This window comes from Lipotes vexillifer, unplaced genomic scaffold (genome assembly GCF_000442215.2).
Source record: "Lipotes vexillifer unplaced genomic scaffold, Lipotes_vexillifer_v1.1 scaffold393, whole genome shotgun sequence".
In the NCBI taxonomy this organism is placed as follows: Eukaryota; Metazoa; Chordata; class Mammalia; order Artiodactyla; family Lipotidae; genus Lipotes; species Lipotes vexillifer.
The window spans coordinates 2,303,394-2,329,789 of NW_006774564.1; the positions used below are offsets into that span (position 1 = coordinate 2,303,394).

General features: G+C 40.2%; 1 protein-coding gene across 2 annotated transcripts; it reads left to right on the top strand.

Annotated features, from left to right (window-relative positions):
* The first annotated feature begins 654 nt into the window (after nt 1-654).
* Nucleotides 655-24,287, top strand: PSMA5 (proteasome 20S subunit alpha 5). Of its 2 annotated transcripts, XM_007449322.1 has the most exons (9): nt 655-789; nt 5,029-5,095; nt 11,648-11,774; nt 14,011-14,078; nt 15,013-15,120; nt 15,262-15,320; nt 15,911-16,013; nt 17,324-17,410; nt 24,012-24,252. In XM_007449322.1, the coding sequence occupies exons 1-9, from the start codon at nt 761-763 to the stop codon at nt 24,087-24,089; spliced, it is 726 nt and encodes a 241-aa protein (XP_007449384.1). In that variant the 5' UTR covers nt 655-760; the 3' UTR covers nt 24,090-24,252. The 2 variants fall into 2 exon arrangements, with proteins under 2 accessions (XP_007449384.1, XP_007449385.1); XM_007449323.1 differs by lacking the exon at nt 5,029-5,095 and having other exon boundaries at nt 683-789; nt 24,012-24,287.
* Nucleotides 24,288-26,396: the final 2,109 nt, after the last annotated feature.

Below are 26,396 nucleotides of genomic sequence, written 5' to 3' on the forward strand. Positions count from 1 at the left end.
GTACTGCGGGCAGCGGGGAGAAATGGAAGGAAATGCTAGTAAAATTACCTTGACCGTGCGGAAACTTGAAGACTTTCCTACCGACTAGAACTCACCAACTTTTCTCAACAAATGAGCCATGAGAGGGGTGTGCTGAAGCGACTGGACTCGCCCCCGGCGCCCGCTCAGACGCTCCGGAGCGCACCTCATCACCTCCCAAGTCCAGTCCTGGAGGCCGTCACACAGCACCTGGAAGAAGTCCGCGCCGGAGCCGGAAAAGCGGGGAGTCCGCCAAAGGCCGGGCAGGTGGAGAGCGAGGAGAGACTGGGACCAACGTGCTCTGGCGGGGATTGCGGGAGTCGGCGAGGGACCTATCAAACCAGGGTTCAGAGAGACCGACTCTCCATACAAGTTCCCCAGTTGCCAATCTTGGGATGGCTTCACAACGTCTCTAAAACGTGAACTCTCACCACACACCTACCGTTCCGAGCGCCCCTAGCAACCACCAGCAATTAAAAGCGGAAGAACGACCTTTGTCCCGCCCTCTCTGGAACTACCGAGGCTGGGCGGGGGAAGCGCGTTGGCCCAGTCACCTCGGCGGGAACTCCGACCAACCAATAGAAGGCAGGTACAGGAGGGCGGGCTGAAGGGGTTGCGAGCGCACGCGCAGTTGGTAACGGAGACTTGGCTGTGTGGCGGTGTGGGTGAGTTGGGTGCAGGTGGACTCGTCTTGGCCCTCAGAATCCCCGAGTGGCCGCTGCCGCTTTCTCCTGCCCTTACCATGTTTCTCACCCGGTCTGAGTACGACAGGTCTGTGTGGCTGGGGGAAATGGGGTGGAAGTTACGGGTCGGCGGGCCCGGGCCCGGTCTGGGCCTGGGTTCTGCCGTGTCATGGGGGCGCCCCAGGATCCTGAGTCTGGCCCGGCCCGGGGATCTCTCGCCTTCCCCAACCGCCCGCTGTGATTCCCCAGGCTAGAGTTGCGCCTGTCGGCCGCACTTGTCCTACCGCTGAGTCACTGCTGGGTTAGAAGTCGGTGCGGAAGCGTGAAGCGCCGCTTTGTGCTTGGGGAAAGGCGGCTGGTGCGCCGCGACTCCGACCTTTAACCTGGAAAGGCCAGGAGTCACCCCTTCTCCCCTTCATCTTTTTGTGCTGAGCGTGACTGCCTTTTTAAAAATGTAAACGTGTGCCTGGAAGAAAAAGCAATTAGAGATCACTTAATGGGTTTGATCATTTCAGCTCCCTTTTCCTACTAGGAGCACAACCTCGTTTTCCGTTTCTTAGCTGTGGGAACAGAGCAGCCATTCCTTTGATTGAGGTGTAATGGGGCGTGATGTGATGTATAGTTTCTGCAGAAGCGCGAAGGAAGTCTCAGCTTTGCCCAGATATAGTGTATGATGTCTGATTTTATGGGAACTGGAGTTTAGAGTGTTCTCAAGAGTTTTGTCATCATGCTGATTCAACTAGACCCAGGCTTTTCTGACTTTTTAAACAGTTTAAAGCAAGTTACTTTAAATGTGTGTTGAAGCCAGATCTGTTTTTGAAATCAAAGCTGTGAGATTGTTGTATTTGTATAAAACAAAAAATCTTTCAGAGCTTGGAAATGTTAAGTAATATTAAATTGTACATACTTATGCTGTAGACATTTTTACTTTCAGTTTCTGTTTTGATCAGTTACGTTTCACATAGCTATTGTTTTTTTTAAATTTTAAAGCCAGGAAAGGCAGATGTTTTCTTTGTACTAGATGGCTTGAGAAGCTACATTTCTTGTCAAGTATATGTTGAACCTGTCAAAAGTTTTATCAGTTAGAACTACCACTTTAAGAAAAAAATCCTTTTACTGACTCATAGGAGATGTATGTGAGGTTTTAAAACTGACTCCTTAAAAAAAAACAAAAAAAAACGGACTCCTTTTCCTACTGTCCTATAAAATAACTTTGTTAGTCACTATTTAGCTTCCAGAGCATTGAAAAGAATCATCTTTGGGTGATATAATTTTGAGTAAGGGGTGTGTATGATGGAAATTGTTATTCTTATCAGAAAGCCTTTATTAAGGTTTTTGTGATCATTTACTTAACATCTTTATTAACTGCTTTGTGTTACTCATTTTTGTATCTTCCTAAAGAATGCCTAAAACAGTCCTTTTTTATTCACTTAGCTAAGGTACTTGAATGCTTGTCATATGGCAGTGAACAATATCATGATCCTTTTTCTCGTATGGGAGACTGTCTTTTAAAGAACTATTTACAAAAGTAACTATAGTATAATTCAGAAATGTGTTCATGTCATTAGAGAAGCTCAAATCAACACTATGGGAGTTTGATGAGAGAGATTGCATTCAATGTTAGGGTATTATGGAAAACTTCAAAAGGAGCTGATATTTAAACTGAGCCTTAGGGACTTCCCTGGTGGTTCAGTGGCTAAGACTCCGCGATCCCAATGCAGGGGGCCCGGGTTCGATCCCTGGTCAGGGAACTAGATCCCACATGCATGCTGCAACTAAGAGCCCGCATTCGGCAATGAAGATCCCACATGCCTGCTGCAACGAAGAGCCCGCATTCGGCAATGAAGATCCCACTTGCTGCAAATAAGACCAAGCACAGCCTAAATAAATAAATAAATTTAAAAAAACATAAATAAACTGAGTCTTAGATGTAAGGTTTTAATAAATATGGAGAGTGAGAGTGAATAGTTTTGAGGCAGAGAATATAGGATGAACAAAGGAGGGGCAGTGGGAAAGCATACATAGTTCGTGTTTGCGAAAATTCTAGTCTGCTGGCACATACGACACACATATGGGAATGGGGGAGATCTGGGAAGACACTATGGTGCTAGATACTGGATGGTTTTTAATATGAGGTTGAGAAGTTTGGGTCTTATTTTGTAGGCATCTGTGTGGCATAAATTATAATTTTAAGAAGTTACATAATCATAATTGTGTTGTATAGAGATTAATTGACTGGATTAGAGGAAAGAGAATCAGTACCAGTTAGGAGGCTATTAAAATACTTAGGTGAAAGGTAATGAGGGCATTGAGAATGGAAGAGAGTGTTGAGTTACTGTGGGGGGGCGTGAGGGGACTGATTTGAATTGATATGACTTGGCATATGGTTAATTATGGGAAAAGGGGAGGAGTGAGTCAAATCGTTCAGAACTTTATAGTTTGGGGAACTGGGAGATACGAGGTGTTTTAAAGTAAAAACGAAGTAGGAATGGCAGGAGATGTAGCTGATTTTGCAAGCGTGACTGTATATTTCAGACTGGAAAACGTCAAGTGTTTGGTACTAATGGGATATCCAAATGGAAATGCTCATTAATCAGGAAAGGGATCAAACTGGTAATAGAGATTTGGAAGTAGTTAGTGCTTGACATGAATGAAATAACCCAGAGAAAGTTTGAAAACAGGGCCAAGAGCAGAGCCCCCATTAGGGAAGACTTAGTAATACCTCAACAGGATGAAGTTCCTGAATTAGGGTGAAAATACTGTATTCGTATTCACATAGTACTTGACACTTTACAAAGTGCTTTCATAATCTGTGCAATTCAATACCAATTGTATTATGACAGAGGCAGGATAGATTTTTTTTTTCATTTGAGCGAATTAAAGTTAGTAAGTGTCAGAACTAGAATTTAATCCCAGGTCTTCTGCCCTCGGACTTTCCTCTCAGTGATTTTTAAAAGCTGTTTATTAGAGTCCTAAATTTCCTTTTAAGTGACATTAGGGATAGTACCTCTGGGGAAAATGGGAGGCTGGAATGGTGAGATTCTCTTTTGACTCCTGATAGTTGAAAGCTTGGTCTTAGATTGCCTAAATTCTCATTCCAGTTCTGCCTCTTATATGCTGAGTGACTCTGGGCAAATTAGTCAACCTCTTTGTGTCTCAACTTCCTCATCTCTAAAGTAGTATCGCTTTAGAATACTATTTCATGGGATTGTTTTGAGAATTAAGTGTGTTGTCATTTAAAGGTTTGTAACAGTGCCAGGCATATAGTACATATTCAGTAAATGTCAACTTGTATTATTATCTGTTTTATATTTGGGATATATATATATACAATATTTCTTTTAAAAAAAAGAGGTTTTGATAAAACAAATTTGAAAACGCTGCTCTATATCATCTTACACGTTATAAACTCCAGACTCGATAAACCAAGGAGCACAACTATTTTCATTCATTTGTTCAAATATTCTTTTTTTTTTTTTTTTTTCTTGCGTTATGCGGGCCTCGCACTGTTGTGGCCTCTCCCATTTGCGGAGCGCAGGCTCAGCGGCCATGGCTCACGGGCCCAGCCGCTCCGCGGCACGTGGCATCCTCCCGAAACGGGGCACGAACCCGCGCCTCCTGCATCGGCAGGCGGACTCTCAAGCACTGCGCCACCAGGGAAGCCCTCAAATATTCTTAAAGTGTCCATTGTGTGCGGAAAGCTTTTATAGCTAAGACCATGCTGCCTCTTCTCCAAAGGGATTTCTAACAGATGAGCAAGGAAAGGTTGGGAATTGTTTAAGGGAGAAGAGCAGTCTGACATGTATAATGTATTGAGTGAATTAACTAGGTTAGGCTTTAGGAACTACAACAGATCTCAGTCTGTTGTTCAGATAACAATACTAATTCATACAAATAAATAGAGAAATGTCCCTGTGGCTGACTTTTACTAAAAAGTAAGATATTAACATCAAATTCACGTAATGGGAAGAGGATAAGGATAAATGCACATTTTCTTAGGAATTGCCTGATAGTTTGGGGGCATGAATTTACCAAAGGGATTCCAAATTGATTCAGGATTGAGGCAGAAAGTTGCCTGCTTTCATTTGATCAGTTTGAATATACTATGGGAGTGGTATCTCCCTATGTATAGGTTCCATTCTCTTGAAAAACTGTTAATGTACCAAAAAATAGCTACAGATTGTTGTGGGTAAAGGAGCATAAAGACAGTGTGCACATCTTGTAGCCGTCTGAGCTAGATGTCAAGGAACTTGACTTTAGTGTCTCTATGCTTATTTTTTCTGACAATTTTAATACCTTTTTCTTTTTCTTTTTTTTTTAATTATAGGGGTGTGAATACTTTTTCTCCTGAAGGAAGATTATTTCAAGTGGAATATGCCATTGAGGCTATCAAGGTATAGTATCAAGTGGGGTAGTTTTTGAAATTTCATGGCAACTTAGTACTTTGCTGGCAGAACATTTGGAGTAAATGTGTTTTAGCTGTTCCTTTAGAAAATGTTCTTTATCTCCCTTTAATCAACCACAGTTAACCTTTTTAATTTTATTTTTTTATTGACGTATTGGTTGATTTACAGTGTTGGGCACAATTAACCATTTGTATAACAATTTCAATCCCATTCCTAACAACTACTTTGGAACTTTTTAAACAAATAACTGCTTCATAGTTGTGTAAGTAGCTTTTTCTTAGTGGGGTTGGAAGGACATGTTTGTGTTTATAATCTTCCTGGCTATAAAGAAAGAGGTCTAGAATTCCTGAGTTAGCACCTGGGAGATATTTTATCATCTTGAACAAATCATTTAACTAATCACCTGTATTCTTGTTGGTAAATTTGTCAATTTGTACTAGACATTTCTGGGTCTGAATAAGAGATGTGTCCTGTAATCTAACAACAAAATCGAATAGTTCAAACCAGTATTCAAAAAATGAGTTAGAAAGTAAGCTATTTATACTAAAGTTAGTTATGTGGGATCTTCTATTTGTTGGATTATGGATAATCTAAATTCTGCTTTAGATGTAAATTAGGTCGTTTAGGGTAAGGTCCAGGCACCAGTATTTTTAAGGACTACCTCAGTGATTCTTAGTGTCTAGCAAGGGTTGAGAATCACTGATCTAGTCCAACTCTTCACTCTGTTTCAATCACCTCTGCATCCCCAAACAGCTTCTGTTTTTATAGATCTAGTGACAGAATATTTTCTCACTAGATAGCTCATTCTGTTTGGAAATAGTTCATAATGGTTTAGAAATTTATCCTTATATTGAATTGAAAGTCTAGCTTCCTGAAGTTTCCTTCAGTTGGCCCTACTTTTGCCCTTGAACCATACAGGATGTTTAAACCTCTTCCATAAGGCAATTCCTCACATATTTGAAGAGAACTGTTGTGTTTCCCTCTAAGTTACCTCTTCTAGAAAGAGTATATTGGGGGAAATAGTTGTATGAGAATCTGGAAAGGGCAAAGAAGATTCTTAGTTGAAGACATAGAAGTGAAGGTGGAAGCATTGTAGTAGATAGTGGGAAGAAAACGATGGGCCAGCTACAAAAAGTGCCTGTTTTCTATTTCTAATCATGTGTGCCCTATATTTAAACCATATGTTACTATGAAGTCTGAGATTATCACAATTCCAAGCTGTAGCATTTATTTTGAGCCTCAGCTAAGATAATAGTTCTATCCAGATGTGCAAGCAAAGAGTAATTCTCAGTTTTTTTGGTTCTCCTTAAGCCCCTTAGTGCTAGTAATTTCCACGTTGCTTAGAGATAACGAGATGGTATCTTATCTCTGTAGCCCTAGTTTGAGCTAGGATGGAGTAGTGCCATTAATGTATGCTGCTTAACCTGTGTAAAAATTCATCCTCTTGGGTGTTGAAACATCCTTGTTGTTGTCTTGGCAACTTAGCCAATGTGAAAGCAATTTGATAACTATAAGGATTTAGTAGTGTGAAAGGAGCTGGAGAAATGACTAAAAATGGCTGACAAATAGAAATTATCATGTAGAGGTGCTGTATGGATGGCATGGGTGAGATATAGCCAGCAGAGGTGGGGGCAGAGTGCCTTTTAGAGTAGGTTTGGGGGAAGAAATGGAAATCTGTGACAGTGTCAAAATTATTGTATTATTCTGAGCATCTGGACATTGGTTACTATGCTAGTGAATTATATTAAATAAATAATACATAGTCAGTTCAAATGTTTCCTTTCTTCCCTTCTCCGTCTCCCCAGTCCCAACCCAGGGTGGGGGTGGAGTTTAGTCAGAATCATAATATTGAAATGTCTGGGGATAAATGTAATGTACAAGAGAAAATTATCTTGATTTCGATATATTTTGTAAAATAGCCTGTCTCAAAATATTGACCCTTTTTTGGAGTAGAAGCATAGAAATTATATTTTTTAATTAATTGATTGATTGATTGATTTTTGACTGCATTGGGTCTTCGTTGCTGCATGCAGTCTTTCTCTAGTTGCGGTGAGCGGGGGCTACTCTTCATTGTGGTGCTCAGTCTCTAGGTGCACGGGTTTCTGTAGTTGTGGCACGTGGGCTCAGTAGTTGTGGCTCGCGGGCTCTAGAACGCAGGCTCAGTAGTTGTGGTGCACGGGCTTAGTTGCTCCGCAGCATGTGGGATCTTCCTGGACCAGGGCTCAAACCCATGTCCCCTGCACTGACAGGCGGATTCTTAACTACTGCGCCTCCAGGGAAGTCCTAGAAAGCTATTTAAGTTGGAGGCCAAATTGAACAAGTTGAAAATTTTTTCTTGTCCGATGAGAACTTCCTCCACAAAATAATTACAGGGACTATTGACATTTTAGAACGGATAATTCTTTGTTTTGGGGGACAGACCTGTGCATTGTAGGCTGTTTAGCAGCATCCCTGGCCTCTACCCATTAGATGCCAGTAGCACTCACTCCTTCAGTTGTGACAGCCAGAAATGTCTCCAGACTTTGTCAGTTGTCCCCTAGGGGGTAAAATGGCTCCCGGTTGAGAATAACTCTACTAGATAAAATTTTAAGGTAGGCATGGGGACTTCCCTGGTGGCGCAGTGGTTAAGAATCCGCCTGCCAATGCAGGTGACACGGGTTCGAGCCCTGGTCCGGGAAGATCCCACATGCCGCAGAGCAACTAAGCCCGTGAGCCACAACTACTGAGCCTGCGCTCTAGAGCCTGCGAGTCACAAGTACTGAAGCCCATGTGCCACAACTACTGAAGCCCATGTACCTAGAGCCCATGATCCACAGCAAGAGAAGCCACCACAATGAGAAGCCCACGCACTGCAATGAAGAATAGCCTCCGTTCGCCGCAACTAGAGAAAGCCCGTGCGCAGCAACGAAGACCCAATGCAGCAATAAATAAATAAAATAAATAAAAATTTACAAAGTAGGTATGAATTCTGTTCTGCTCTGTTCAGTTGGAGATTCAAGATCAATACACTATACATAAAACAATTAGAGGACAACTAAGTGCCAAATTAAATTCTCTGACAATGGTTTCTGACTTTTTTATTTTACAGTTGACCCTTGAACAGGGCAAGGGTTAAGGACACCGACCCTCCAAGCAGTCTAAAATTGCCCTATAATCTATTGAAACAGTTGGCCCTCCATATCTGTGGTTCCTCATTCACCCATTCAACCAACCACAGATCAGTACTGTTGTATTACTATTGGAAAAAAAAATCCACATGTAGGTGGACCTGCACAGTTCAAACTTGTATTGTTCAAGGGTCAACTGTATTTTTAAGGCATATGTGCATGTAGTTTTAGTCAGAAGCTAAGATAGTTTTATAAACCTTGTAACAAAAGCAGAAATCCCTGAGTCTGCCCCTCTTTATCTTCACCTTCTCAGATGCAACATTTTAAAGTCTTTTAGCTAATTTTCTTGGCATTTACTTCCATATCTCTAAGATAGGAACACAGACTTACATTTTTTTCACCTAGGTATTATCCACAGACTTTTCATTATGAAGGATGACGATTTCTGCCCCCAGTGACACACAGATATACAGTTTCCTACTGGGGTAGAGATAGAGCAACCCTCTCAATGTATATCATAATTTTGTTAGATCATTAGTCGACATTTCTATTGGTAAGACTACGTAAATGCTTTTCATACCTGAGCCGTTTTTCTGTTTCTGCACAATAGTGTTTTCCTGGGAGTTTATAATTCCCTTTTAAAAATTTGCCTAATTTAGTATGTAAATATCAATAATTCATCCCCAAGGTCTCTCCAAGTTATGTATATCCTCTCAAAACACTCAGGCACATTAAGTATCCTGTAAAAGATTCTTAAAGAAATCTTTGAGCCTTTGACCAGCTCTAATCTGGACTGGTTCTCTGGGCCTGCTGCACAGCTGTATACTTAGACTCTTCTATTATCATCATCCTAGGAACTCTCTTTAACTCCCTCTTGTGTTAGATCGCAAGTCATTTTCTTTTTTGATGTATTCCTTCAATTTGGTAGAACCCGTTCTCCAATGATTTTATAAGAAAGTATTTTCAATTTCCAAGCTTTTTTGTTTTTTTTCTTTTTCTTATTAGTGTCCTGTTCTTGTTTTATGGATGAAAATACCTTTTTCAAGGACTAAAAAAAATTTTTTTCTTTAGATTTCTTTTTCCCCTTGAACAAGCTAGATTCTTTAGAGATATATATTTTTAAACTACAGATCTTGACCTATTAGTGGGCACTGAATCAATTTAGTAGGTCATGGGAGCATTTCTTTTTAACGTAGACTGGAGCAGTAGATCTCAGAATGCCTTGCTCATAGTATTGGTGAGTGTTTTCTTCATGGAACTTTGTTTCTATCATATTTATTTCTTTGTGTCTGTGTATTTTGGTCATGATATAAAGTATATTTCTTAATGTAGATTTGGGTCAGAAAATTTGAAAACTACTGCTCTAGAGAAAACTGCCTCTTCTCATTTCATGCCTGGAAGGTGTTTCTGCCTGCTCACTTCTGAGAGCTGAGCAGGGAAAGAAGGCTGGGGTTCTTAACATTAAACTTGTCAATTTTTACTTAATTCCCCTGTTTTCCTGTAGTACTCTGCCTTCGATGGTGGCATCCCCCAATCTAGAGACCCTCTGTTTTACCCTCTCCAGAGTCTTCTACAGGAGTGGGAGTGGGGGCCATCATCTAGCTTTACAGCATAGGGTAAGAGATCTGGAAATCTGTCTCTTAAGCAAACGTTGAACTAATTTTATAATTTTTAGCTGTTCTGTTTCTATTTCCAGAGGTCCTTGTTGCCACCATTCCCTTTTTGGGGGGTCCTATGATAGAAATCAGGTTGTTTCTTGACTTTCTTTACTACTGGCTTAGGATTTGGATTTCTCAGGTTTGCTAAGTAAGTAATCACTAACCCATCTTCTTTCTTTAAAATTTTGTGTCTGTGTCTTTGTCCATTCTCTTTGTCCTAGTGGATTTATCCAGTCCCCGCTTAAGCCTTTTAATCTGTTCTCAGGCTTGGAGAAGGAGTAGAGCTAATGTATGTATTCAGTCTACACCTTTACTTAGAAGTAAGAGCACTCATTTTTTACATAAAATTCTTTGACATTTTATCTCCTGTAGTTATGCATGTACCATTAAGAAAATATACAATGAAAAGCAGGTATATATATTTAATAACACTTCTAAATAAAGTCACAACTTTACACATTTGAAAAATAATACATATATGTATGAGACATGATCATTCAGTCTGCATGCGTTTTAAGCATGTTATGCACAATGATTTATGAAATTCTTTGGAATACTTTGCAATAACAGACTCCAGGAATCTAATGCTCACACTGATAGTCATTGCTTTGTAGAACTAAGTAAATATAGTGATTTACTGTAAGTAAATATAGTGATTATTTAGAGGAGAGAGCACGTATAGTTATGGAAGCCTTTATGAATGATGGGTGGAATTTCGATAGGCAAAGGGAGGAGCATATTCCAGGTGTGACGGCATGGGCAGAACAAGGGTAGCGGATAATATGGCATGAGAAAATGGATTTGGCTATACCTGAGGGATTTTGCTGGAGAATGATAAATAATAAAGTTGGAAGAGTAAAGTAGGATTAGGTTTTGAGGACTCTGGAAGCTTTACTTGGATTTTATGTTACAGGCAGTATAGAGAGATATTAGTTCTTTAGAGAAGGAGAAGTATAATGAAAATAGCATTTTATTGTATCAGTCAGGCCATAACATGAAAGATACATTGGGAGAGAGAGATTAAAGATGGGGAGACTAAGGAGGCTATTGAAGTAATCTTGGCATATAAAAAAAAAAGCTAACATTTGTTGCTCGTTTATTATGTGCAAGTTACCATTTTAAGCATTTTATGTATGTGTGTTTACCCCTCTTGATGTGTAGGTATTGTTACTATCCCCCTTCTGTAGATAAGAAAACTGAGACAAAGAGGGGTGGGTGACTAGGGTGGTGACATGGAGATGGAGAGATGAAATCAAGCTATATTGTAGACTGCTAGTGACCTTGAAAGATATTTTTATGTTGTTGGTGGTGTTTCTTTATCTTTTCTTTTTTCTTTCTTTTTTTTTTTTTTAAGTAAATTACTTTTCTGGAGGTCACATAGATTTGAGGGATATCACCTTTTGGGATAGATCAAGGTAGCGGAGGTAAAAAGATACCAAGTCCAGAAAAAACATTAGAGTTGTATTACTTCTTGCCCACTATGTTTAGAACTTTAGAATCTGCCCCTCTCCAAAAAACTGGCATTAGAGTTGATCATTTTCAGGACATTTACAAGACCTGCTTGAACTTCCCCTTTAGAAGCACAAAATTCTGTAAATCAGTGCTCTTGCCATTGACAGGAATAGTACATTATTAGGGTGCTCCTTATTTTCTCTGTGTATTAGATATGGCTGATTGAAGCTTCTATCATGTGAAGGTATACAGAGAGATTCCTGGTGAGTATGTGAGATTGTTCTTTGACTTCTATATGATAACCATAACCTGTTTCTCTTTAGCTTGGTTCTACAGCCATTGGGATCCAGACATCAGAGGGTGTGTGCCTAGCTGTGGAAAAGAGAATTACATCTCCACTCATGGAGCCCAGCAGCATTGAGAAAATTGTAGAGATTGATGCTCACATAGGTAAGGAGTAGGAGAAGGCTGTTCTGTAGGATCTTGCCTGGGTTAATCTTTGTTAGTCTTCTTTGATGTTTCAAGGGAGGTTCATTAGGTGAACATCTTACCCCTTGTTAGTTATCATTTTCCAGGTAGTAGACCATTGTGCATAATATAGGTAGTAGGAAGCAGTTATAGGGTTCACCTACTCCCAGACGTTCCTTTCTCCCTCAGATTTATACTTGGCAAATGTGATGGTTATTGAAATATGTGAAGGTTGAATCATAGGCCAGCTCCCTATGGTGGCTGGGTCTTCATCAATGCATAACATTAGGAGGCTACCTGGAGCAGAGGATTGTGTGGGAAGGTAGGGGTGTCCACTAAGGAAAGAGAAATTCTTAAAGATCTTCAGAGTGACTAAGGTGCAGAGTATAAGGATGATAGACTTTGACCCAGATCAGTACTCTTCCTCTGTTTTCAGATTTATCATTTCAATCTATCTCCCCTCACCTTCCCTTCCTCCCTTTTTTGGGTCCCTATTAAATACCCCTGCCGTGGCTTCTGGCATCATTGTAGCATGATGAGTAGTTCTACTTATTTATAGCATGGCATTTTAGTTGACTGCCCACATTTACTTAACCTATCTAGTCATCTAATTACTGAAACATTGGTAAAATAATTGCTTGAGGGCGTCAGAATCAAATGCCATAGTGACTCAGGGAGCTTGACATTATCTCTTTCATAGATATAGAAACTGAGGTTTAGTCTTTTAAGATTAGAACATTTTATCTACTTTCTCTGAAGCCATCTACCTTTTGGAGGTAAGTCAGTGTCACTTCATTCAACAAATTGAGAACCTATTATGTGCCAGACTTTGTGCTAGACACCAGGGGCACACAAAGGAATGAGACATAGTCCCCGTGTGTTCCAGGGGCATACAGTTTAATAACAGAGGTAGATATGTAAATAAGTCAATGCAATTAAGTGAAGTAGGTATTAAGAAAGGCTGTAGTATATGCTTAGTAGGGGTACAACGGAGGAAACAATTAGTTTTCCATGGGGCCAGTGGTAGTGAGGTTTTCAGAAAAGGATTCCATAAAGGTGATGCTTGAGCTGAACTGAATTCTAAAAGATGAGGAAGTGTTTACCAAGTGAATAAGTGTCTGGGTGTAGCAGGGGAGAGCTTTCTGGTTGGAGGGAATAGAAAAGAGCAAAGCTGTGGTGGTGTAAAATATAAAATACCCTGGCACACGCAGTTTGGCATGACTGGCAGGTGGAATGTGGCAAGAAATGAGTCTGGGATCAAACAGTGGAAGTCCTTTTTACCACACTAAAGAGCTTGAACTTGATCCTTTTGCATTGCCAAGGTTTAAGCACTGAGGAAATATGATCATATTAGGATTTGAGAAAGACCATTCTGATAGTAGTGTTGAAGGTACAGTGAAGGGGGCTGAGACTGGAGGCAGGGAGACCAGGTCAGAAATTTTTTTAATAGTCCAAATAAAGAGATGATGAAGGCTTAACCAAGGTGGTGGTCAGAAAACGGAGAGGTAAGGACTAATGCCAGACAGGCTAATCAGACAGTGATTGATAGAATTTGGGATTCAGTTGGTTGTGAGGGCCAGGGAAAAAGATGGAGCCTAGAAGGGAAATGAGTTGAGTCTGTGGTCTAAGTAGATATATTAAGGGAGTCATTTGGTTTTATAGGTCTGAAATGTGGGAGTGAGACCCAGGCTGGAAATTTGGATTTGAGTCATGACTGTAAAGTCACAGCCATAATCTTGGCATCTTGGGCCATCTCTCATATAACTAGTTTGTGTTTCGTCAGAAAGTGAAAAGACTTGATTTTTTTCTAGGGTCTTCCATTGTAGCTCATAGTGAGATAGTTATTTTTTTTCCCTTGTTTCTCCTGTTGGACTGTTAGTGCTTGCTTAGTTTGAAAGTGCATCACGGGCTCCCAAAGAGTGCTGAAGGAATGCTTGAGGATGTAACGTGTGGAAATTCATGTTTGAGTAGCTGCTCTTCTCTGTGTCCTGCCTTAATAGCTGGACTTCTGTGTCATTATGAATGGTTTTTATTTGTTAGTGATATAATTATACTTGTGTTCAGTGCAGATAATTTCCCATCTAATCTCTTAGGTATATTGCTATGGGATTGCTGAATGGCTGCCATGGTTTCACTCCAGAATTTCAGTATTTCCTGAGTGGATGAAAGAGTTCTACAAGGATTTGGCTACCGGGTCACTGTTGCTTTTACATTGCAGGTTGTGCCATGAGTGGGCTAATTGCTGATGCTAAGACTTTAATTGATAAAGCCAGAGTGGAGACACAGGTAAAATTAGCATCATCTCTCCTTTTTACCATGATGCTTGTGTTCCTTGTTTAGTGATGATATGACTGCCTGGGCTGTACTGCAGGTATCTGTGTTAATATCAGATATAGCTCTTGGGAGTGATTTTGGGTAGAATCCCTAGTTACAACTTTCTGAGGCTTGGAGTCTAGCCATCCAACCATTGCAGCTTTGAGGAAGCCCTGGTAAATAGTGCTGACAGTCTCTTGCTTCTTTTTGACTTGCCTTATATAAAGCAAGCATTGCACTGCATTCTGTTCCCTAATTGACTTTCTGTGGGAGCACCATAGCAAGAGGTAGAAATAGCTAAAGGAATTCTCACCCCAACTGCCTTTGCAGCTAGGCTTGCAAATGACAGCTCTCCTGTAGTGAGTAATGATATGTACCAGGTGATAAATGCTGGTTAGGAATACTGATTTTTTTTTTTTTTAACTGAGCTCCTGCTGCCTGCAGAGTAGTAGACTGGTAAGAAAAAAATATCTGATTGGTGAAAAATTTTTTTTGTGCTTATTTGCAGGTTTGCTGTCAGTACTTATGTAAGAATAAGTCATTTAATTTAAACTCCAACAGAATGATAAGATAGGGCCTTTGAGGGAAAGCGGCACTCAGCTATTAGCCTTCACTTTGTGAAAAGACTAGATTTGGTGCTCTGAAGGGTTAACTCTGTTTTTCAAGGGAGCAATCCTCTCCCTTGAAAAGTCGTCATTGCTTAGAGTCCTTTTGGTATAACTTTATTTCCAGAGCTATTTCTCTTCCTCTCATGCAGTCCCGAGCATTTGAGTTTAGTGTTAAGGAAAACACACCAGAACTTGAGCATTCAGTTTTTAACCACAGTTCAAAGGGATGTGTGTGGTGAGATGGTGGGCTACTTTTAATGCCATTCTTACGAAAGGTAGACCATGCTTTGCTCTTTTAGAACCACTGGTTCACCTACAATGAGACCATGACAGTGGAGAGTGTGACTCAGGCTGTGTCAAATCTGGCTCTACAGTTTGGAGAAGAAGATGCAGATCCAGGTGCCATGGTGAGTTTGATGCTTGTGCCAAGCTTTCTTGCTGTCCTGTGGAACTGATGACATTTGTCCTCGGAACATGTCTTTCCTGTCTCTTCTCACCCCCCTACTTCATAGCTATTTATCTTAATACCTCCTGCTTTTTGGTTCTAGTCTCGTCCCTTTGGAGTAGCACTGTTATTTGGAGGAGTTGATGAAAAAGGACCCCAGCTGTAAGTACCATTTGGCCATTTTTTTCCTGCTTCCTTTTTGGGAGAATTATTTTCATTTGGGATGGGACTGGTTGTTTAAATCAAGTGATAAGATTATTGTAGAGTTGTAAAAATGAAGGGCTTCTAATTCTATAAAGTTCATTGATTCTGTGCTGCTTACACAAAAACAAATTTGGGGATTTTATGAAGAACTCCTCTACTGGAATCAGTGCTATTTCTGGAAAGAAATTAGAAGTAACTTTGTTGCTGTAGTCAAAATGTGTTTGAGACTTGCTTTGGAATATTGATTTGATCCCTGTCCTCAAATAGTATTTAGATAGGCATACATAAGTGTCATATTTATATATACTTTCTATATAAAGTATTCTTATATATACTTCTCTTCTAAATCCCTGAGGAAATTATTATTAGTTTTCTTAAACACTTTTTAAAAGATCTGGTTTCTCCAGCCATAGAACATCTTTTGGATTTGTGCCTCAGTATTTCCTGACTGTAGGGCCAAGCATTTATATTTTTTAGTGAGACGTTTGTTACATAAAATGCCACCATTCTTAAGCATTTTAGTCCTCTTCTTTTTGGTGGTTTTGCAGGTTTCATATGGACCCATCTGGAACCTTTGTACAGTGTGATGCTCGAGCAATTGGCTCTGCTTCAGAGGGTGCCCAGAGCTCCTTGCAAGAAGTTTACCACAAGGTAGTTAAGCATTCTCACGACTTCTGTTATCTTTTTTTTAAATCATGGTATAATTTACATTCAATAAAATGCACAGACCTAAGAGTTCAGTTCTATGAGTTTTGACAGTTGTATACACCCTTGTAATGAGCACTTAAAACAAAATATAGGGACTTTCCCGGTGGTCCAGCGGTTAAGACTCCACGGTCCCAATGCAGGGGGCCCCGGTTCGAGCTGTGGTCAGGGAACTAGATCCCACAGGCCGCAGCTAGAAGATCCCGCATGCCACAACTAAGACCCGGCGCGGCCAAATAAATAAGTAAATAATGTAAAATACATACATATATATATAGCACACTTCCATCACCCTGCCCCAAAATGCTTGCCTCCTCTCCAGTCAGTCTCTTCCCCACTTTCAGGCACATTTACCATTGTAGATTAGTTTTGTCTGGTCTTTCTATGAATAGAATCATACAGTTTGTATTTTCATGTCTGCCTTTTTTTGTTCAACGTACTGTTTTTGAGATACGTTCGTATTTTTGCACATTTCAATAGTTTCTTTTTATTGATGAGTGGTATACCATGGTATAGATGTACCACAATTTGTTTATCCTTTATCTTCACAGCTTTACTTAGCAGTTTATATTTCCTAGTCTGGCTCTCCAAGCAAGTGGGCATTTGGTACTTTTTATCTTTGTGGGATGGGAAGACTTGGTTTGGGGTAACTCATTGTAGTGGCTGAAGGCTGCCCTACTTGTCATTCAGGTGGTTCATACAGGGATGCCTGCTTAAATCAGCCTCTCCTAGTATTGCTTTTACGTGTGCAGGAAATTAGGAACAAAATGGGGTAAGCAAAGAGCAGATTTTCTAAACCATTGGGCTACCTTGTAGATCATTTGGGAATTATTATTCACAAGATATCATCAATATTATCTTGCTTCTAAATCAAAAGGCAATAACTAGAGAAGTCTAACTCTTTCCCGGGAATTATTATTCACAAGATATCATCAATATTATCTTGCTTCTAAATCAAAAGGCAATAACTAGAGAAGTCTAACGCTTTCCCCTTCTTCAAAGATCACTTAACATATTAAAGTTGGTAACTTTGTTCTGGTTCAAAATAAGACTTCTTTTTCTCTGAATAAAGGTACTCTACTTATTTACCATTTACCTGAATTCTGGAGATACTTGTAATGCACTGTACTTATTGAGATGTTTGATTTCTTAATATTTGCTAAATCATTTCTTCAGGGAGATATAGGGGAAATCTTTGAAGGAAGGAGGGATTATGTACAATTAATGGCTACTCTTCTTACCCTCTTTGTTTCAAGTCTATGACACTGAAAGAAGCCATCAAATCTTCACTCATAATCCTCAAACAAGTAATGGAGGAGAAGCTGAATGCAACTAACATAGAGGTATTTTTCTGTTTTATTCAGATATCATAGCTCTCATTGCTGAAGATCAAGATAGTAACATTTTTGTATGCTCAGTTCTCAAGAAGTTATTATCCTGTGAATAAGCAACTTTAGTAACGTGGTAATGGCAGAAGCCAGAATTTGGTGAGTTAAAGAATACAAGGGAGTGATGAAGTGGACAAAACAAGAATATGCTGCCTTCTCAAGAAGTAATTAATGTCAGCAGCAGGCAGCATTAAAGAAAAAGATTTTTGTCTTTTTAAGGATGGGGAAAGACTTGAAAATACTTTTATAGTCTGAGAAGCAAGTAGTGGATAGAAAAATGTTAAAAGAATTAAGGGCTTCCCTGTTGGCGCAGTGGTTGAGAGTCCGCCTGCCAATGCAGGGGACACGGGTTCATGCCCCGGTCCGGGAGGATCCCATGTGCCGCGGAGCGGCTGGGCCCGTGGGCCATAGCCACTGGGCCTGTGCTCCGCAACAGGAGAGGCCACAGCAGTGAGAGGCCCGCGTACCGCAAAAAAAAAAAAAAGAATTAAAAGTGGAAGTTAGATAGTGATGGAAAAGTTCTAGAAGAGAGAAGCCATGGTACAAATGAAGGAGTTGGTTTTGAAAAGTAGAATTGATTCAGCATTATATTGAATACCCATTACATGCCAGGTACTATGTAGATGCCAGGGATACAGACGCAGAAAATCCAGTTCCCATTAAGTAGTATAGAGGACATACAGATAATAACAGCTTGGGTTGATACTTCTGTAACAGTAATATGAATGGATTGACACAGGAACATATAACTTATACTGGGGCGTTAGGAAAGCTTACTGGAAGAGGTGAAGTTTGGAGAAGGGAAGAGAATGGTATTCCAGGAAGAGGGAACAGGACATGTAAAATAACGTTGTGTGTAAAAGGGAACTCTGAGGGATTTATCTGAATGCTGGAGTGTGAGATGTATGTAAGATAGGGAGATGACACTGGAGAGACGTGGACCAGATTCTGAATGCCCTTATTGAGGATCCTAAGAGTAGACAGGAGGATGGGAGGTAATGATGAGTAAAGTTAAGGCAGGCTTGGAGGTGAACTGGGAGAAAGGTGTTACATTTCCCTGGTGATTGTTAGATCATCTGCTGAGGGTGGGTGAATGCAACAGTGAAATTAAGAAGAATGGGAAATATTTGGAAAAGTCATTATGGATAGGGAAAAGGGAAGGTAGGGATGAGTAAAAGGATTGCTGGGTCACATTAAAATACGCTAGGTGAGGCTGAAATCACAAAACAAGTTGTTGTAAAAAGTCAGGATAGTGGTTACCCTTGGAGGCATGGTATGTATGTATATTATATTTTAATTAAAAAATTTTTAAAGGCCAACTGAGGCTGGAATCACAAATCAGTAATTAAACCAATCAGCACTTACCAGGATACTTTTCAGCTGTACTCAGCATAGACTGAGAAAATGTGTATTTAGATAAATCTCTGGCAAAGGATTGACTGGTTATGGGCAGAAGAATGGAGAGAGTACTGGAGAGTATTGTTTGTCAATCTGTCACCAATAGAGCCCAGTTCCATAGGCTGCAGTGAAAGGGGCAAAATTGGGCACCAGAACAAGGGGCTGGCCTAATGGTGGGAAGGTCTGAGAAGAGTTGGAGAGAGGTTGGGGCTGCGGGAGGGGTGTTTGGCTTGCTTCTTCAGCAGTCATGGGGAGAGGGGGTTATGGAATGGAAATGGAAAACTTACTTCATAAATAGTTGTTTTTTCACCTTCTCAGCAAAGATTTGAAAACGCTTCCCCTTCGTGCCAGTCTCTGAGATGATGAGGCACAAAAAATGCAACAATAGCCCATACTGACCCTTAGGAGGGATTTTGTCAGTTCCTTTTGTGCTCTGTTTTCTGTGGTACTGAATGAGATAGGGTCTTGGCATTTCCACTAAGAAAATTGCTACCTTGCTACCTCAGAGTAATTCACATGTAGCTCTTTTGATTTCACAGTGAAGGTTCTAAGGCCTGCTTGGTTCAACTAAAACTTCAAAGATATTTTTTAGCTCCTTCAGTTTCAGTGCAACTACAGTGTTGCTTTGAAGAGAGCATCAGGTATGTGTCCCATCCACGCTCTATCATTAATCCCTGACTAGAGTTTTCTTCCCTTTAAAACAGGGGCACTTCCACTTTTCCAGGCTCTAACTCATGGTTTCCAAACCTGGCTGTCCATCAGTCTTTGGCTGTCCATCAAAAATCTCTGTCTTTGAAATCTCCTTGCGTGACTCTGATGCTCAGTCTAAGAAGGTCAGGCATTTGGGAGCCACTGCTCTAGAGCCCACCCTCCTCTATCTCTTTGAGGTCCCTGCTCCGCCAGTTGTCCCTTGCGTCACCAGCCTCTCCTCAACAGCCACTTCCCCTCAAAAAGGGAAAATTTCCAAGTTGCATCTTTCTTTAGAGAAACAAATAAACAAAACCCACCTTTGTCAACCCCTCTCTCTACCTAGTATCCTTTTTTAAAAGATCAACTTCATTGAGGCATAATGTACATACTGTAGTGTGCGCCTGTTTTAAGTTTACAGTTCAGTGAATTTTGACAAAGGTATAACCCTTGTATCCGCAACCACAAGTTACAGAACGTTTCTGTCGTCCCCAAAAGTTCCCTCATGCCCCTTTTTAGTCACTTCCTTCCCACTGATCTGCTTTTTGTCACTATAGATTTGTTTTGCATGTTCTAGAATTTCTTATAAATGGATCTTACAGTGTGTATTCTTTTTTTTTTTTCCTTGCGTTATGCGGGCCTCTCACTGTTGTGGCCTCTCCCATTTGCGGAGCACAGGCTCCAGACGCGCAGGCTCAGCGGCCATGGCTCACAGGCCCAGCCGCTCCGCGGCATGTGGGATCTTCCCAAAACGGGGCACGAACCCGCGTCTCCTGCATCGGCAGGCGGACTCTCAAGCACTGCGCCACCAGGGAAGCCCTCAGTGTGTATTCTTTTTGTCTCACTTCTCTCACTTAATAATTTTGAAATTCAGGAGTTTGTTACATTTTATTGCTATTCCATTCATCATATCTTTTAACCTTTAATTGCTAGATGATGAATCTGTATTCATTGTCTTCACTGCCTCACCTCTCATTTATTGGTTTCTGTTATTATTTCCCTGAGACTGCCCCTTGCTAAGATAACTCCTCTTTATCAGATTTCATGGTCATTTTTAAGACTTCTTATATGACTCTTTCTGAAGCAGACACCTCAAATTTTTGACAGTTGTAAAACTGAACTCAACATTTTTCCTGAAAACCATTTTCTCTTCCCTTATTTCTAATTCTGGTTGATGACACCTTCAGTGAACCTGTCATTCACAGCAGAAACCTGGAAGACTCTGACCTCCCTTTGCCTTCACCGATTTGTTTCTTTGCCTCCTTAAATAACTCTCATATCAGTTGCCTCTTCTTCATGCCTATTCCCAGGGCCTTCTCTTGTTCAGGCCCTCATTTTTCTCCTGCCTTGTATGTTTTGAGATTTCCTAGCTAGTCTTCCTGCCTCTAGCCTTGCCCTCCTCCTTTTCATTCCATTTCCCCTGCCACTGTGCTACTGAAGTGGATTTTCTAAATTGCATATCTAATCTCAATTGTCCTCCACTTGTAAAAAGTCTTTTCTGACTCTTAACTGTCTGCAAGATAAATTCCAAACTTCTTTTCATGTCACAGTAATTCACTACTTCTTAAGGCATATGTTTAACCTGTTAGGTACCTTGCTAATTTTACATGCAATTATCTTTTAATCCTCACAATAGCCTTATGAGATAGGTATTCCTACTTCCATTTTACAGAGGAGGAAACTGAGGCTTTGAGAAGGTAAGACCTTGCCCAAAGTAACAGCATTGGTAAATGGTGGGGTCACGGTTTGAAACCAGGTCTGATTTGGGGTCCTGTACTTTTTTTTTTTTTTTTTTTGCAGTACGCAGGCCTCTCACTGTTGTGGCCTCTCCCGTTGCGGAGCACAGGCTCCAGACACGCAGGCTCAGCGGCCGTGGCTCACGGGCCTAGCTGCTCCGCGGCATGTGGGATCTTCCCAGACCGGGGCACGAACCTGTGTCCTCTGCATCGGCAGGCGGACTCTCGACCACTGCGCCACTAGGGAAGCCCGGTCCTGTACTTTTTAACACTTTAATACACTATCTCTGTATGAGCTCTGAACTCCTGCTACCTCTCCATTTCATCTCATCACATATGCAACTTCTGCTCTAGTCATTCGGAATTACTTTCAGTTTTGCAAATGCATCATGTTGTTTCGTGCATTTATGCATTTGCATATTCAGTCTGCCCTCTGCTTCTTGACTGACCCATTCTTGTAGTGCTTTAAGACACAACTCAAAGATTGCTTCTTCTTGAAGCCTTCCTGGACTCCCCCTAGATTACTCCTTTGTGCCTTTATGTATGCTTTGCTCTGTTGTAACACTTACCTGACATTAAAAGCATTTGGTGTCTAGAGCTCTTAGTAAATAAGACAGACTTTCTTCATCTTTGTATCTCTAGTGCCTCGTACAACTGTAACTAGTACACAGGTGCTTACCAATTAATTATTGATCAAATCAATAAAAGAAAATATCTGTTTTACCTGCCTCACAGAGGTTTTTTGAAAGTAAAGTGAGGACTTCCCTGGTGGCCCAGTGGTTAAGAATTCGCCTGCCAAGGCAGGAGACACAGGTTAGATCCCTGGTCCAGGAAGATCCTGCATGCCAAGGAGCAACTAATCCCGTGCACCACAACTACTGGGCCGTGCTCTAGAGCCCGCAAGCCACAACTACTGAGCATGAGTGCCACAGCTACTGAAGCCCACATGCCTAGAGCCTGTGCTCCGCAGCAAGAGAAGCCACCACAATGAGAAGCCCGTGCACCGCAATGAAGAGTAGCCCCCGCTCACCACAACTAGAGAAAGCCCGCGCACAGCAAGGACCCAACACAGCCAAAAATAATAATAATAAATAAATAAATAAATGTATTTTTTAAAAAAGAAAGTAAAATGAGATAAATAGAAAAGTAGCTTTCATATAGATTATGTAAGTAAATGGCAAGGGGTTATTTTTACTCATCTAGTGATGGGTACCTTCCTGAAGACAGTATTTGGTTTAAGTCCTATTAGTATTGATTTGCAGCCTGGTTCTATAGGACTGTTCTAATTCAGAGTTGCCCAGTTTCTGGTTTTTAGCCCCTGTAATGGTTTGGGAGGACTAGCCTGTGAGCCATGGATGACTTGACAAAAAACTCTATAGGCTTTCAGTCTTCTCTGGTTTATTGACTTTGTATCTCTCTGTCCTCATGTCCTTAAGAAAAGCATTTATATATTTTAATTTCCTTGGAATAGAACTCATGGTCTATATGGACATCACTAAATTATTTAACATATATTTTACAAATATGTTTGGGACTCTTCTGATATTTCGTGTAATTGGATAGATCTTTTAGGAGAATCTAGTGGAGACTGCAGGCTTTGAGAGAACATTTTTTTTAGTCTGTCCCCAGACCAGATCTTCAGGTGTTTTAAGATGTGCAGTAGTAGTCTTCTTCTAAATTTTACCTGTAGTTGAGGCAGAGAATAATAAACATCATGTAACTGGGCTGTGCTAATTTTGGCAGTTTTCAAATTATACTAAATATCAGTAGTGAATGTTACTCAAAAAATGCCCTACTATGTTTAATTTTAAAGTTAAAAAAAGATAATATAAGGAAATGACATTTCAAACAAATTAAACACAAAAGCTAAAGGGAAAAGTGAAGTGGCACCTATTCCTCAGTATTACCCTAAAACATGGGACTATGTTGTCAGCAGAGATGATGGAAAACCTGGTGGTTTGGTTAAATTTGAAACTAACCATCTTCTGACCCTAGTCTTTTATTGCTGAAATACATTATAATCTGGACTGCTGGTTATTACTAATATCTTTAGTCACAACTGATTTCCTATGGCCAGTGTTAATGAGATCTTTTCATCACCAGTCCTTTTAAAAAAACAAAACAAATGTTTTTCTTGTTAAGTTACCATATGGGCAGTTTGAGAGAAAATATACCCAACAATAATAGTTAATTATGTGGTGCTTATTACAATGTTCTAGACACTGTTCTAAGCACTTTACATGGATTGACACATTTAATTCTCACAACTACCCTATGAGTTAGGTGCTTTTATCCCCATTTTACTGATGGAAATTGAGGCACAGAGTGGGCAAGTATACCAAGGTCACATACACAAGCTCAACTTGCAAGTGTGTGAATATGCATTTAATATATTTCTAAAGGAATCTTTAACAGAACAAAACTAATGACCCCAATTAGCTGCTTCTTTTGTGATCCTTGTTGAAGTAACCTCAAGAAGTGACAGTGACGCCAGGCATTTGGTTAACTATTATGTGGTGGGTTAACCTCAAAATAGAAACTTTGGTCAAGAAGATTTTTATTTTGGAGTCAGACAGCTATTTTAGGAACTGCTGCCGGAAAGGATATCCCTGGGACAGCAGATCCGTTAGTTCCTAATGAACAGCTGCGTCACCAACAACTTCTCCTGACCATGCTGGGGCTATAAGCAGGGTGATCGAGCCGAGCTTATTAACCCTTCTCTGTTTTCTTTCCAGCTAGCCACAGTGCAGCCTGGCCAGAATTTCCACATGTTCACAAAGGAAGAACTTGAAGAGGTTATCAAGGACATTTAAGGAAGCGTGATCCTCAGAATTTCTTGGGGACAGTTTCAGTTCTCCTAGTTGCCCTTAACTTTTATTTCCAGCTCCAATTCCTTGGAAAATCTCCAGTGTATGTGCATTTTTTTATGATGTCTGTACATAAAGGCAGTTCTGAAATAAAGAAAAATTTTGAATATTTGTTAATAGACTATTCTCTTCTAAAGCAGTCTTGTGTATAAAATACTTGTGTTGGGGGCAAAAAGGATAGTGGTATTAATATCCCTATCCTATCAGTATCCTAAAATTGTTTTAGTGGCTCTGTACAACAGAATCAACTATATTATGAATTCCTTGGTGTTGACAGATGAACTCCCAACTAGTCCAACTCCTCATGTGTTATAGGTACTAATACCACTGTAAACTTCAGTTCTGTAGTTTTTCTTGAGTAAATAGTTATTTTTGCTGCTTTCCTTATATGAAGGAGATGCTATTAATTGACCATCAAAAGAACATGTTTTGAGGCCCTCCCCAAAACTGATGGGTTGGAATAAGCCAGCTACAATGTTGTACTATTTCTTGTGACTTAAGAGACAATTTGGAATGAGATTTTTTTATGAAGTCAAGAACTATAAAAGAATCAAATTCATGATCTTGGCCTCACTAGCAATCAGTTACAAATCAGTAAGAGAGAACTGGGTAATTAAGAAGTAGTTTACATTAGACTTTGGAATATACTATGAACTTCCCCTTTTAGAGCTGCCAGCATATGACTGGTTGAGATGATTTAAAGAATCAATCTATTGAAGCCTTAAAAATGGCCATATGGACCCAGCAATCCCACTACTGGGCATATACCCTGAGAAAACCATAATTCAGAAAGAGGCATGTACCACAATATTCATTGCAGCACTATTTACAATAGCCAGGACACGGAACCAACCTAAATGTCCATCGACAGATGAATGGATAAAGAAGATGTGGCACATATACACAATGGAATATTACTCAGCCATAAAAAGAAACGAAATTGAGTTATTTGTAGTGAGGTGGATGGACCTAGGGACTGTTATACAGGGTGAAGTAAGTCAGAAAAACAAATACCGTATGCTAATGCATATATATGGAATCTAAAAAAAAATGGTACTGATGAACCTAGTTGCAGGGCAGGAATAAAGAGGTAGGCATAGAGAATGGACTTGATGACGTGGGGTGGGATGGCGAAGCTGGGGCAAAGTAGAGTAGCATCGATATATATATATACACTACTGAATGTAAAATAGTTGGCTGGTGGGAAGCAGCAGCATAGCACAGGGAGATCAGCTCCATGCTTTGTGATGACCTAGAGGGGTGGGGTAGGGAGGGTGGGAGGGCGGCTCAAGAGGGAGGGGATGTGGGGACGTGTATGCATATGGCTGATTTGTTGTGCAACAGCAACTAACAGTATTGTGAAGCAATTATACTCCAATAAATATCTACTAAAAGGAATGGCCATATGAAGTAGAAATTGTTACTTATACTTAACAGATGAAGAATGTAAGGCTCTGTGACCATGGACTCAAAATTAAGCTGTTGAGACTTGAACTCAGGTTTTTCTGGTTTTAAATCATCAACTCTCGGTTTTACAATGCCAGGCATGAGAAGCCTAGATACCTACTGAGTAATAGGGAAATCTCATTGAGATTTGAAATGTACTATCCACAACATGGCTAATCCACGTGTGAATAATGCAGAATTGATTGTGTATTGTCTTCATTAACATTTGTAGGAAGTTGCACTCTGATTTCAAATTCTGAATATTTGAATAGGCTGAAATCATATTTATACCAAATTTCCAGCAAAAAACATGTGCTTATATACATTTGGAAACTGCAATGATGGGAGACATTTGGGAAAACAGAATTTTGCTCTAGACACACACACACATAAGGTAGGGAACTAAAGTTATATTGTCACCAATGTTCTGGAGACTGTCCTAGTGATTTTAACCCTGTTATTAAATATAACGTGATCATGAGATTAGTTTCCCTCGTGTTCACCTCTTATCAAATCCTAATAGAAAATGCCATTGAACAATCCTATCTCAACTAATATTTGTTCAGATTTAACAAATTTGAGTACCTATGTACTATATGCCAAGTAATGTATTAGGCATTGGGGATAGAGCTGTGGTCTAGGTATGGTCTGTGCTCCCATGAAGCTTCTAGTGGGGAGAACTAGGCAATGAATACCCCATTTAACTCAATGTAGATTAATGCAGAAATGGACTAAACATGCTGCTTTAGGGCAAGGTGAAGCTGTGTCTCTGAATCATGTGTATTATGTAGGGAAAAAACATACCAA